The sequence below is a fragment of the Rhinopithecus bieti genome, unplaced genomic scaffold (genome assembly GCF_001698545.2).
Source record: "Rhinopithecus bieti isolate Rb0 unplaced genomic scaffold, ASM169854v2 scaffold_1037, whole genome shotgun sequence".
NCBI classification, from domain to species: domain Eukaryota; kingdom Metazoa; phylum Chordata; class Mammalia; order Primates; family Cercopithecidae; genus Rhinopithecus; species Rhinopithecus bieti.
Genome location: NW_016803268.1, coordinates 485,008 through 495,987, shown reverse-complemented (window position 1 = coordinate 495,987; position 10,980 = coordinate 485,008). Strand labels below are relative to the sequence as shown.

The 10,980-nt window shown below is 60.3% G+C and overlaps 1 protein-coding gene across 1 annotated transcript in view; it reads left to right on the top strand.

The window, feature by feature from the left end:
- CPNE7 (copine 7) overlaps positions 1-9,820 on the top strand; it is a 19,958-nt gene extending 10,138 nt beyond the window's left edge. The window contains exons 9-14 of the mRNA XM_017871031.1: positions 633-766; positions 2,613-2,667; positions 3,548-3,599; positions 3,667-3,800; positions 6,677-6,913; positions 9,105-9,820. Coding sequence (XP_017726520.1) covers positions 633-766; positions 2,613-2,667; positions 3,548-3,599; positions 3,667-3,800; positions 6,677-6,913; positions 9,105-9,242 — 750 coding nt within the window. The 3' untranslated portion in view covers positions 9,243-9,820. The remainder of the gene's footprint in view (positions 1-632; positions 767-2,612; positions 2,668-3,547; positions 3,600-3,666; positions 3,801-6,676; positions 6,914-9,104) is intronic.
- The last annotated feature ends 1,160 nt before the right edge of the window (positions 9,821-10,980 follow it).

Below are 10,980 nucleotides of genomic sequence, written 5' to 3'. Positions count from 1 at the left end.
AAAAAAAAAAAAAAAAAAAAAAAAAAAACAGACAAAACGTGGAGGAGGAGAAGCCGGAGTGAGCGTTTGGGTGAACCAGCCACAGGTTCTACGTGTCATCCAAGGAGCCCGGCACGACCCGTGTCACCCCCGTGTCACCCTCATGTCACCCACAGATACACGGCCCCCTGTGTCACCCCTGTGTCACCCCGTGTCACCCTTGTGTCATTTGCAGATGCACTGGTTCATGTTATTGTTGAACGAGCCCCAGAGTGGCTTTGGGAGAAGCCAGCACGTGGGAAACGTGGAGAGACCCAACCCAGGCTCGGTCCTGTCAGGCCCTGCCGGGGAGGGTGATAGAGGGGTTGGGTGGCTGGTAACAAGGATGGGCGGGGACCCCACAAGGCCAGGGTGATCCCGGTGGCGTGTCCTCCCGGGGATCCAGGGAGCCTAGGGGTTGGCAGGTTTTGAGGAGACCCCTCCTGGCCCTGTGTAGCAGGTGAGGTAGCTCCAGCAGCAGCCCCCGAGCCCCACCCACGCATGCAGCCCCTGACCCTGAGTCCTGGCCACTCTGGGTGCGGTTTCTCTACCTGTCAGGAGCGGGTTCGGGGAGCCCCGGCCCATCACAGCTCCCGGCTCCCGGCCCGCTGCAGGTGGCCATTGACTTCACCGCCTCCAATGGAGACCCGCGGAACAGCTGCTCCCTGCATTACATCAACCCTTACCAGCCCAATGAGTACCTGAAGGCACTGGTGTCCGTGGGCGAGATCTGCCAGGACTATGACAGGTGCGTGCGGCCAGCTTCCCCTCACCCCCTGGGCTCCAGGTCAGCTATGACAGGTGTGCCCCGCTGCCTTCCCCTCATCCCCCTGGGCTCCAGGTCAGGCCTGGGGGCCCCATGAGGTGGGCACTGTGACTTTGTCAGACTGCGAGGGGCCGGGTGCGGTGGCTCACGCCTGTAATCCCAGCACTTTGGGTGGCGGAGGCGGGTCAGTCACCTTAGGTCAGGAGTTTGAGACCAGCCTGGCCAACATGGTGAAACCCTGTCTCTACTGAAAATACAAAAATGAGCTGGGCATGGTGGCAGGCACCTGTAATCCCAGCTACTCAGGAGGCTGAGGCAGGAGAATCGCTGGAACCCGGGAGGCGGAGGTTGCAGTGAGCTGAGATCATGCCTTTACACTCCAGCTTGGGTGACAGAGCGAAACTCCGTCACAAAAAAAAAAAAAGAAAGAAAAAGAAGATTCTGTGAGGAAGGGTTGAGCAGCCCTACTGGAGGCTGCCACACAGACTGCACGTGGTCCTGGGAGGACGTCTGTGTCCTGCTTTGCCAGAGGAGCAAACTGAGGTCACAGAGGCATGGGGCTCACCCGTGGATACTCTACCAGGGAGGGCCTGGCACAAAACTCTGTGCTCTGAGCTTCTCACCACAACACAGACCCCTGGCCTGAGGCTTGAGAGGATGCCCTGAGCTCCCTGCCCCACAGACCCCTCTGTCTGGTTTGATGAGGGCCATAGTGGGTGCCTTGGCCCCACAGGACCCCTCCCGGGGTCTGGGAGCCCCCTGAGGAGGCGTCTGCAGGGAGACAGCGTGTGCACAGGCAAGGAGTTGGGAGGCAGCCTCACCGGCGGCAGGACCGTGCCCGCCCTGCACACTGGCCTGTGCCTCTGCCGCCCCGGGCCTCAGTTCCCCGCCTGTGGCAGGTGCTTGCTGCCGTGGTCCCAGGCCTGGGCCCGTGTGGCCCTGGTCTCCTCTGGCAGGTGCTTGCTGCCGTGGTCCCAGGCCTGGGCCCGTGTGGCCCTGGTCTCCTCTGGCAGGTGCTTGCTGCCGTGGTCCCAGGCCTGGGCCCGTGTGGCCCTGGTCTCCTCTGGCAGGTGCTTGCTGCCGTGGTCCCAGGCCTGGGCCCGTGTGGCCCTGGTCTCCTCTGGCAGGTGCTTGCTGCCGTGGTCCCAGGCCTGGGCCCGTGTGGCCCTGGTCTCCTCTGGCAGGTGCTTGCTGCCGTGGTCCCAGGCCTGGGCCCGTGTGGCCCTGGTCTCCTCTGGCAGGTGCTTGCTGCCGTGGTCCCAGGCCTGGGCCCGTGTGGCCCTGGTCTCCTCTGGCAGGTGCTTGCTGCCGTGGTCCCAGGCCTGGGCCCGTGTGGCCCTGGTCTCCTCTGGCAGGTGCTTGCTGCCGTGGTCCCAGGCCTGGGCCCGTGTGGCCCTGGTCTCCTCTGGCAGGTGCTTGCTGCCGTGGTCCCAGGCCTGGGCCCGTGTGGCCCTGGTCTCCTCTGGCAGGTGCTTGCTGCCGTGGTCCCAGGCCTGGGCCCGTGTGGCCCTGGTCTCCTCTGGCAGGTGCTTGCTGCCGTGGTCCCAGGCCTGGGCCCGTGTGGCCCTGGTCTCCTCTGGCAGGTGCTTGCTGCCGTGGTCCCAGGCCTGGGCCCGTGTGGCCCTGGTCTCCTCTGGCAGGTGCTTGCTGCCGTGGTCCCAGGCCTGGGCCCGTGTGGCCCTGGTCTCCTCTGGCAGGTGCTTGCTGCCGTGGTCCCAGGCCTGGGCCCGCCCTTGTCTTTTGGGTGCTAGTCGTGTTTCCTCAGAAGCGGCCCCTGCTGCAGCCAGGAGAGGTCAGGGCCCCCCGTGACCGCCTGCCTCTCTTACAGCGACAAGAGGTTTTCCGCTTTGGGGTTTGGAGCCCGGATCCCGCCCAAGTATGAGGTAGGAGAACCCAGAGCCCGGGACCTCCGAGTTGTGCCCTTCCCATGCCCTCCCAGGCAGAGGGCGGCCTGGCCCGGGGAGCCCTGGCTGCCTGCTGGGAACTGGCAACTGTAGGATGGGATTGGGGCGCGAAGCGGGAACTCCAGGCTTCCAGCCAGAGAGGCTGGCCTTTAACCTCCTAGGACTTGTTAGCTTGAGGGGTGTCTGGAGGCCAGCTCCGTGTTCTTTCAGGAGACAGGGAAGGACATTAGTCTGGAATCCTCTAATGCACATAACAATTCAACTGGCTTCGGCCAGGCACAGTGGCTCACACCTGTAATCCCAGCACTTTGGGAGGCCAAGACGGGCAGATCACCTGAGGTCAGGAGTTCCAGACCAGCCTGGCCAACATGGTGAAACCCCGTCTCTACTAAAAATACAAAAATGAGCTGGGCGTAGTGGCGCACGCTTATAATCCCAGCTACTTGGGAGGCTGAGGCAAGAGAATTGCTTGAGCCCAGGAGGCAGAGGTTGCTGTGAGCCGAGATTGCGCCATTGCACTCCAGCCTGGCCTATAGAGCGAGACTCTGCTCAAAAAACAAAAGAAAGAAACAAAACAAAAAAATTCAACTGGCTTCAACAGAAACCATGGTGTGTGGGGATTGATTGGCTAATGTAAGCATCAGGCACTGCTGAAGCCAGGGGTCTGCCTCCCCTCTGTCTCATGACTTTGCAGAACATGGCCACCCACGGGTTCGGCTTCCCCTAGAAAGTCGAAGCCTACCTCTCTCAGTAGGGGGGGGGACATGGGGGCTGGGGGGGAGCAGCTGACGGAGAGATGTGGGGCCAGTGGGGGGGGGTTGCAATGAGCAGCTGACCGAACCCTGTTGCTCCCACCCAGGTGTCCCATGACTTTGCCATCAATTTCAACCCTGAGGATGATGAGTGTGAAGGTAGGAGCTCGAGGCAGGCCTGGGGAGGGGGTGCAAGGGGGCTGGGCTCACCCCCTGCCCCCCACAGGCATCCAGGGCGTGGTGGAGGCCTACCAGAACTGTCTGCCCAGGGTCCAGCTCTACGGCCCCACCAACGTGGCGCCCATCATCTCCAAGGTGGCACGCGTGGCGGCGGCCGAGGAACGCACTGGGGAAGCCTCTGTAGGTGCCCGGGGGGCGTGGTGCATGCGTGGTGTGGGGTCGGCTATGTGTGCACCAACGCCTGGACATTAGGCAGGCAGCCAGGCAGAGGGAACAGCCAGCACAGAGGCCCCAAGGCAGAACAACTCAGGAGGGTGGGGGCCCAGCTGGTTGACTACGTCTGCATCAAAGCTGCAGGTGTCTCGGGCACAGGGCCGTCCATCGCCTCACAGGGTCACGGCTCCAGCTCCAGCAAGGCTGCCCCCTCCTCTTCCTCTGGGCACCGCAGGGCCGCACACGTCTACTGTTTGGCTGTACGTGCATTGTCATTTTGTTTACGTGTGTCTTTACTTTGCATGAATGATACGGTGCCGAGAACTGCGCTGGGCTCTACTCTGCCACCGTGTTCTGTGGCCCTGTATGTGTTGCTGGGGCCACAACCAGCCTGTTGCTTTTTTTTTCTTCTTCTTCTTTTTTTTGGAGACAGAGTGTCGCTCTGTCACCCAGGCTGGAGTGCAATGGTGCGATCTCGGTTCACTGCAACCTCCGCCTCCTGGGTTTAAACGATTCTCCTGCCTCAGCCTCCCGAGTAGCTGGGATTACAGCTGCCCGCCATCACGCCCGGCTAATTTTTGTATTTTTAGTAGAGACGGAGTTTCACCGTGTTGCCCAGACTGGTCTCAAACTTCTGACCCCCGAGTGATCCACCCGCCTCGGCCTCCCAAAGTGCTGGGATTACAGGCGTGAGCCACCGCACCCGGCCTGAAATAATTTTAAACTCACCAAAAAGTTACAAGAGTGCTGAGGTCCTGCGGCCCGCGAGACCACCAGCTGCTCACATGTTGCACCTTCTGCTTCGTGTCTGTGTAGTTCCTGTATGTTTTCTTTTTCAATTTTTCAATTTTTTTTTTCTTTTCTTTTTTTTTGACGGAGTCTTGCTGTGTCGCCCAGGCTGGAGTGCGGTGGTGCGATCTCGGCTCACTGCAAGCTCCACCTCCCAGATTCACACCATTCTCCTGCCTCAGCCTCCCGAGCCCGGCTAATTTTGTTTTTGTATTGTTAGTAGAGACGGGGTTTCACCGTGTTAGCCAGGATGGTCTTGATCTCCTGACCTTGTGATCCGCCCGCCTCGGCCTCCCAAAGTTCTGGGATTACAGGCTTGAGCCACTGCGCCTGGCCTACCTCTTAATATTTCAATGTATATTTCCTAAGAGCAAAGATATTCTTTTATATAACCATAGCACAAATACAGATTTCAGGAAATTGAATTTAGATACAATACTTTTATCTAATACGTAGACTATATTCCAATTTCATTAATTGGCACAATCGTAACTTTCAAAGCAGTATTATTCCTGGCACGGGACCCAGCCTGGAGTCGGGATTTGTTCAGCTGTCACGTTCCTGTGTTGTCTGGAAGCAAGTCTGAGACGGTTTCATCTGTAAATATCAGTATCAGCAGCTAATAAAGATAAGCTCTCTTTTTAAGCTGCCACGACACCTGACTGTGCCTAAACCGCCACTCCTGGCGTTGCACATCCGTCTGGTGTTTGTGTTTCCATGACATGGTTTTCTGTGGTTAGAACTGGGTTGAAACCAGGACTCAAACGTGATCGGCTGAGCCCTCGGTCCCTCTCCTGGACACAAAGCCCCGGCCCTCGCAGGGCCCCTCAGTGTGTTTTGGGGCCTGGTGCTCACACAGTTGGCAGCGGGGGTTGGGACATCATCTGGGGTTGGGAGGGGGTGGGGGACTTTCTGAGGATGGGCTGTTTATCTGAAGGCTGAGAGCCAGGCTGGGCACAGCCAGGGGTGCTTGTAGGCCTGGACTGGAGACCGCCTTGCAAACAGGTAATTCTTCCCACAGGTGTGGGGCTCAGAGGGGAGATGGGGAGGGCACAAAAGGAGAGCCTCGCGGAGAAAGTGACTCTGAGCAGGGTCCTGGGGCCCCTGTTCGTTTCCAGGACACATCTGCCCTCAGTGGGACGGGCTCAGTCAAGGCCAGCCTTAGGGAGGCTGCTGTGGGCTCCCACTCTGCTGGGGACAGGGCCGTTCCAGCCCCCCGGGGCAGCTGCTCAGGCCAGCCTTCCTTCTCTTTATGTTTCCCACTGTCCACAGTTTGGGCAAGATTATTGAGTGGGTTTTTTTTTTTTAAACAATGGAAATGAATTTTATTTTAAGTTCCATTTTTTTTCTTTTTCTTTTTCTTTTTTTTGAGACAGTCTCACTCTGTTGCCAGGCTGGGGTGCAGTGGTGCAGTCTCAGCTCACTGCAACCTCCGCCTCCCAGGTTCGAGCAATTCTCCTGCCTCAGCCTCCCAAGTAGCTGGGATTACAGGCGCTCACTACCACGCCTGGTTAATTTTTGTAATTTTAGTAGAGATGGGGATTTCGCCATGTTGGCCAGGCTGGTCTCAAACTCCTGACCTCAGGTGATCCACTCAACTCAGCCTCCCAAAGTGCTGGGATTACAGGCGTGAGCCACCGCGCCCGGCCTCTACTCTGTCTCGTGCAGCACAGTGGACACCCTGGAGAGACTGGAGCAGGTGTATGGGCTCCAGGTCTGGCTCCTGGGATCGCAGGTTTCTCCTCTGGCCTCAGACCTCCCATCCGGGCACTGTGACCTCATCAGTAAAACGTGGACTTCGTAGACCCGCTCCAGGGCCCTCCTGGAGATTTCCTGAGCTGGGGCACAGAAGGCCCAGAACCGAGTGCCCACCACGGAGGGGCTTCTGACCCACTGTTGTTCGTGATGTTTGTGACGCAGGCACCGCGCTCCGAAGGCGGTTCTAGGAAACTGACGCATGGAGGCGCTCTGGGCTGTCTGGGGGCCCGTGGGTTGCGGGGCGCGCGTGGGTCACGGCAGGTGTGGTGCTGCTGACGCCTTCCCTGTGCCCCCAGCAATACTACATCCTGCTGATCCTGACGGACGGTGTGGTGACCGACATGGCCGACACGCGGGAGGCCATTGTGCGTGCCTCACGCCTGCCCATGTCCATCATCATCGTGGGCGTGGGCAATGCTGACTTCACCGACATGCAGGTCCTGGACGGCGACGACGGCGTCCTGCGCTCCCCACGGGGTGAGCCCGCGCTCCGGGACATCGTACAGTTTGTGCCCTTCCGGGAGCTCAAAAATGTGAGTGTCCTGGAGGGGCTCAGTCAAGGCCGACTCCCGGGGGTCCCTGTTCATGCCACTGCCCAAGACCCCCCAGGCCAGGCTCAGGCCAGTGGACGTGGCAGGTCCCATCTTGGGTCTCGGGGGTCCCGGGCTGTTCCCTCCGAAATCGACAGCAGTATCTGAAGCCGGGACTTTGAGCACCTGAACCACCCCCCGGCCCCTATTATGAAACGTCAAATCTACACAAAAGCAGAGAGAACAGCACGGGGGGCTCCTGGGGTCCCCACGCAGTTTCCCCCATCGCTGCCAACCTCTGCGACCCAGTGAGACGCACAGCACACACGCGAGGTTCTGCCTGGTGAGACACGCACAGCACACACGCGAGGTTCTGCTCAGTGAGACACACACAGCACACACATGAGGTTCTCTCCGGTGAGACATGTATGTCACACACACAAGGTTCTCCCTGGTGAGACCGCCAGCACACACGCGGGTTCTCTACAGTGAACACACACAGCACGCAGCGAGGTTCTGCCAGGTGAGACCACGCACAGCACAATCACGCGAGGTTCTGCCCAGTTGAGACACGCACGCACACACGCGAGGTTTTCTCGCCCGTGAGACACGCACGCAAGCACGCGAGGTTTCTTGCCCGGTGAGACACGCACAGCACACACGCGGGTTCTGCCCGGTGAACACGCACAGCCCACACGCGAGTTCTGGCCCGGTGAGACACGCACAGCACACACGCGAGGTTCTTGCCCTGGTGAGACCGCCAGCCACACGCGAGGTTCTGGCCCGTGAGAAACGCACAGCACAACAAGCGAGGTTCTGCCCCGGTGAGACACGCACAGCACACACGCGAAGTTCTGCCACACAGCGTGAGACACGCACCAGCACAATTCGGCCCGAAGCGCGAGGTTCTGCCGGGTGAGACACGCACCAGCAAACGGCGCGAGCTGCTGCCCGTGGAGAACGCACAGCACAACACGGAGGTCTGCCCGTGAGGACACGCACGCACCACGCGAGGTTCTAGCCGGTGAGACATCCGCACAGCACACACGCGAGGTGTCTGCCCGGTGAGACACGCAACAGCACACACCGCGAGGTTTCTGCCCGGTGAGACAGCACCAGCACAGCCGCGAGGTTTCGCTGCCCGGTGAGACACGCACAGCCCACCGCGAGGTTCTGCCCGGTGAGATCATGCGCACAGCACAACGCAGGATTCTGCCCGGTGAACCGCACAGCACACACGCGGAGGTTCTGCCGGTGAGACACGCACAGCACACACCGAGGTTCCTCCTGGTGAGACACGCACAGACACACGCAGAGGTTCTGCCCGGTGGAACGCAAGCACACACGCGAGGTTCTGCCCGGTGGAGACACGCAACAGCACACAGCGCGAGGTTCTCGCCCGGTGAGACCACGCCACATGCACACAGCGCGAGGGTTCTGCCGGTGAGACATGCAAAGGAACACACGCGAGGTTCTGCCGGTGAGACATGCCAGCACACACGCGAGGTTCTGCCGGGAGACACGCAGCAGCAGCACACGCGCACGGGTTCTCCCGTGAGACATGTTGTCACTACACGCAGGTTCTACCAGCAAGACACACACAGGCACACGCGAGGTTCTGCCCGGTGAGACACACACAGCACACCACTGGGTTCTGCCAGTGAGACACGCACAGCACACACGCGAGGCTTCTCCGCTGGTGAAGACACAACAGCACACCGTGAAGGTTCTGCCCGGAGCACGTATGGTCACAGACACGTGGGGCCTACAGCAAGACGTGACACAACAGCAGAACGTGAAGTTCTACACAGCAAGACATCAGACATGCGTGAAGACAGACACATGACATTCTACGGCAGTGAAAAAACATGCATGTTACAGACACATGAAGCTCTGCAGTGAGACACGTCTTACAGACACTCTCGGGCTTTGCTGGGGAAGTGTGGGTGGGGCCTGGACTGGAGGTGGCCTTGCCTGCCACGTCAGCACTTTTCGTGTCCATGCTTGGGGGGCTGGAATGACCCACGTGCAGCCTCGTGTGGCCAGCATCCTCAGCAAGGCTGGCCTGGCCCCAGGTGAGCCTCTGGTGGGGGTTGGTAGTCACCACTGATTCTGGAGGATGTAACCCAGGTGCAGGGACGGACGATCTCCATCTCGAAGGTCCCAGATGTAACTGAGCTGTCCTGCCCTCCAGGCATCCCCTACAGCGCTGGCCAAGTGTGTGCTGGCCGAGGTCCCGAAGCAGGTGGTGGAGTACTACAGCCACAGAGGCCTGCCCCCGAGAGGCCTGGGCGTCCCTGCCAGAGAGGCCAGCCCAGGCTGCACCCCGTGAAGACGTGGAGGGCGTGGGGAGGGGCAGTGAGCAGTGGGTCTGTAGAGCCTCAGTCTCCAGCACCCTTGGGGTCTCTTAAGCTCCCTCCGACCTCCTAGAAGCCTCCAGTCCCCACCAGGCCCCACTCCCAGTCCTCCTGGGATCCTGCTGGCTTGGGCCCGGGTCTGGGGCCCCCGAGGCCGAAGGGTGATAAAATACAGGCCTCCATGCCTGGCCCTGCCTGAGCCAGGTGGCTGGAGGGAGAGCGTGAAGGACTTGGAGGGGCCTGGGAGCTCATCCAGGGAAGACCCTGCCCCGACAAGAAGGGGCACAGACTGGGGGCTCTGCTTTGCATCTAGTCTTTGTGGGAGAGGGCCAGCAAGGCAGCACCCCAGCCCCCGAGAAAGCCCGGGTGCCCAGACACCCTGTCCCCACAGTTAGCCTCCTTCTGTCCCTGCTTGTGCCCCCAACCCCACCCACCTTGTGTTTTTTGCCGTCCAGCCTCTGCACCCAGGTCCATGGGGTCTGCAGGGTCTGCCTGGCCTGTGGGTTCTGCCAGGGGGGCGTCAGGAGCAATAAAGTGTCACCCTACCCTTGTAGTTCTCTTGTGCCTTCAGTCCCTCCCCCAACCCCCCAGAGGGCTGGGCCCGGCCCCCGGAGTGCCCACATCTGAGGCAAGGGCTCTCCCAGACCCAGTGCACCAGGACCCTCCCTGGACTGAATGGACCCATTCAGTCCAGGGAGGGATGCAGGGAGCGGGGAACCACACCATGGCTGCCTCCACCCCTGAAGGAGTTCCGTTGGGCTTCCTGGGACTCCCCAGGCCTGAAACCCACTCGGTGAGGACTGTGGACATGAGGCAGGGGTGCCAGGAGCCTCCCACATGACCTGCACCTCAGGGACCTGGGCTGGGGGCACTGAGTGAGGCCTCCGTGAGATGCTTATGGAGCCAGGACATCTCCCACCTGCTGGAACCTCCTCGCTCTGAATTTGAGTTTTCCCCTGAATTATCCTGTCAGAGAAAAACAAATTGTCCCAATCCTGAATCCAGGCCCACCCATCCCCCTGTGTATCCATCCACCCACCCATCTGTCCACCCATCCGTCCACCGTCCATCCCTCCATCCATCCCTCCATCCTCTCTGGGGCCTATTTTTAGCTCTTGGTTCAGCATGGATATCACCATGGTAACCTGGCCAGTCTGTGAATTTCAGAAGGATCAACGTTGGTCTCTTTGGGGATGGAGAGGACCAGAGATCACGCCTCCATCCACATCTGAAGGCTTCGGGCCCTGAGTGGGTCGGGGGGGGCTCGGGCTGGGCAGAGGGTGAGTGTTGGTGCCCTGTGCCACCTGCGTGTGGTTTTTGTGCCGGAAAGTGTCAGTTTCTGGGCTGAGTGAAAGCTGAGGGGTGTTGGTCAGTTGAGATCCTAGCAGGAAGCAGATGGTGCCAAGGAGTTACCTCAGAACAGGGTTGGGGCAGCCCCAGTGGGGCCCCAGGGAGCTGCCCTTGGACAGGGATGGGCGGGTCACTTGGTGAGCTGGTGCCCTGAAGAGAGCGTCCCTTCCCAGAGCCGTTGCCTTACGGGGATGTGGCCACTCCCAGACCCCTATGGAGCAGGCAGGGAGCGGCCGTGAGCACCCCAGCCCCCTCCTCTCACCCTCTCTTCTCCTGCTGTCCTCCCATGGCGGAAGGCGGCAGCCCCGGGGTCAGGCCAGTGGGCAGGCTGGGCCACCCTGGTCTCCGTGCTGCTGGGTGTCT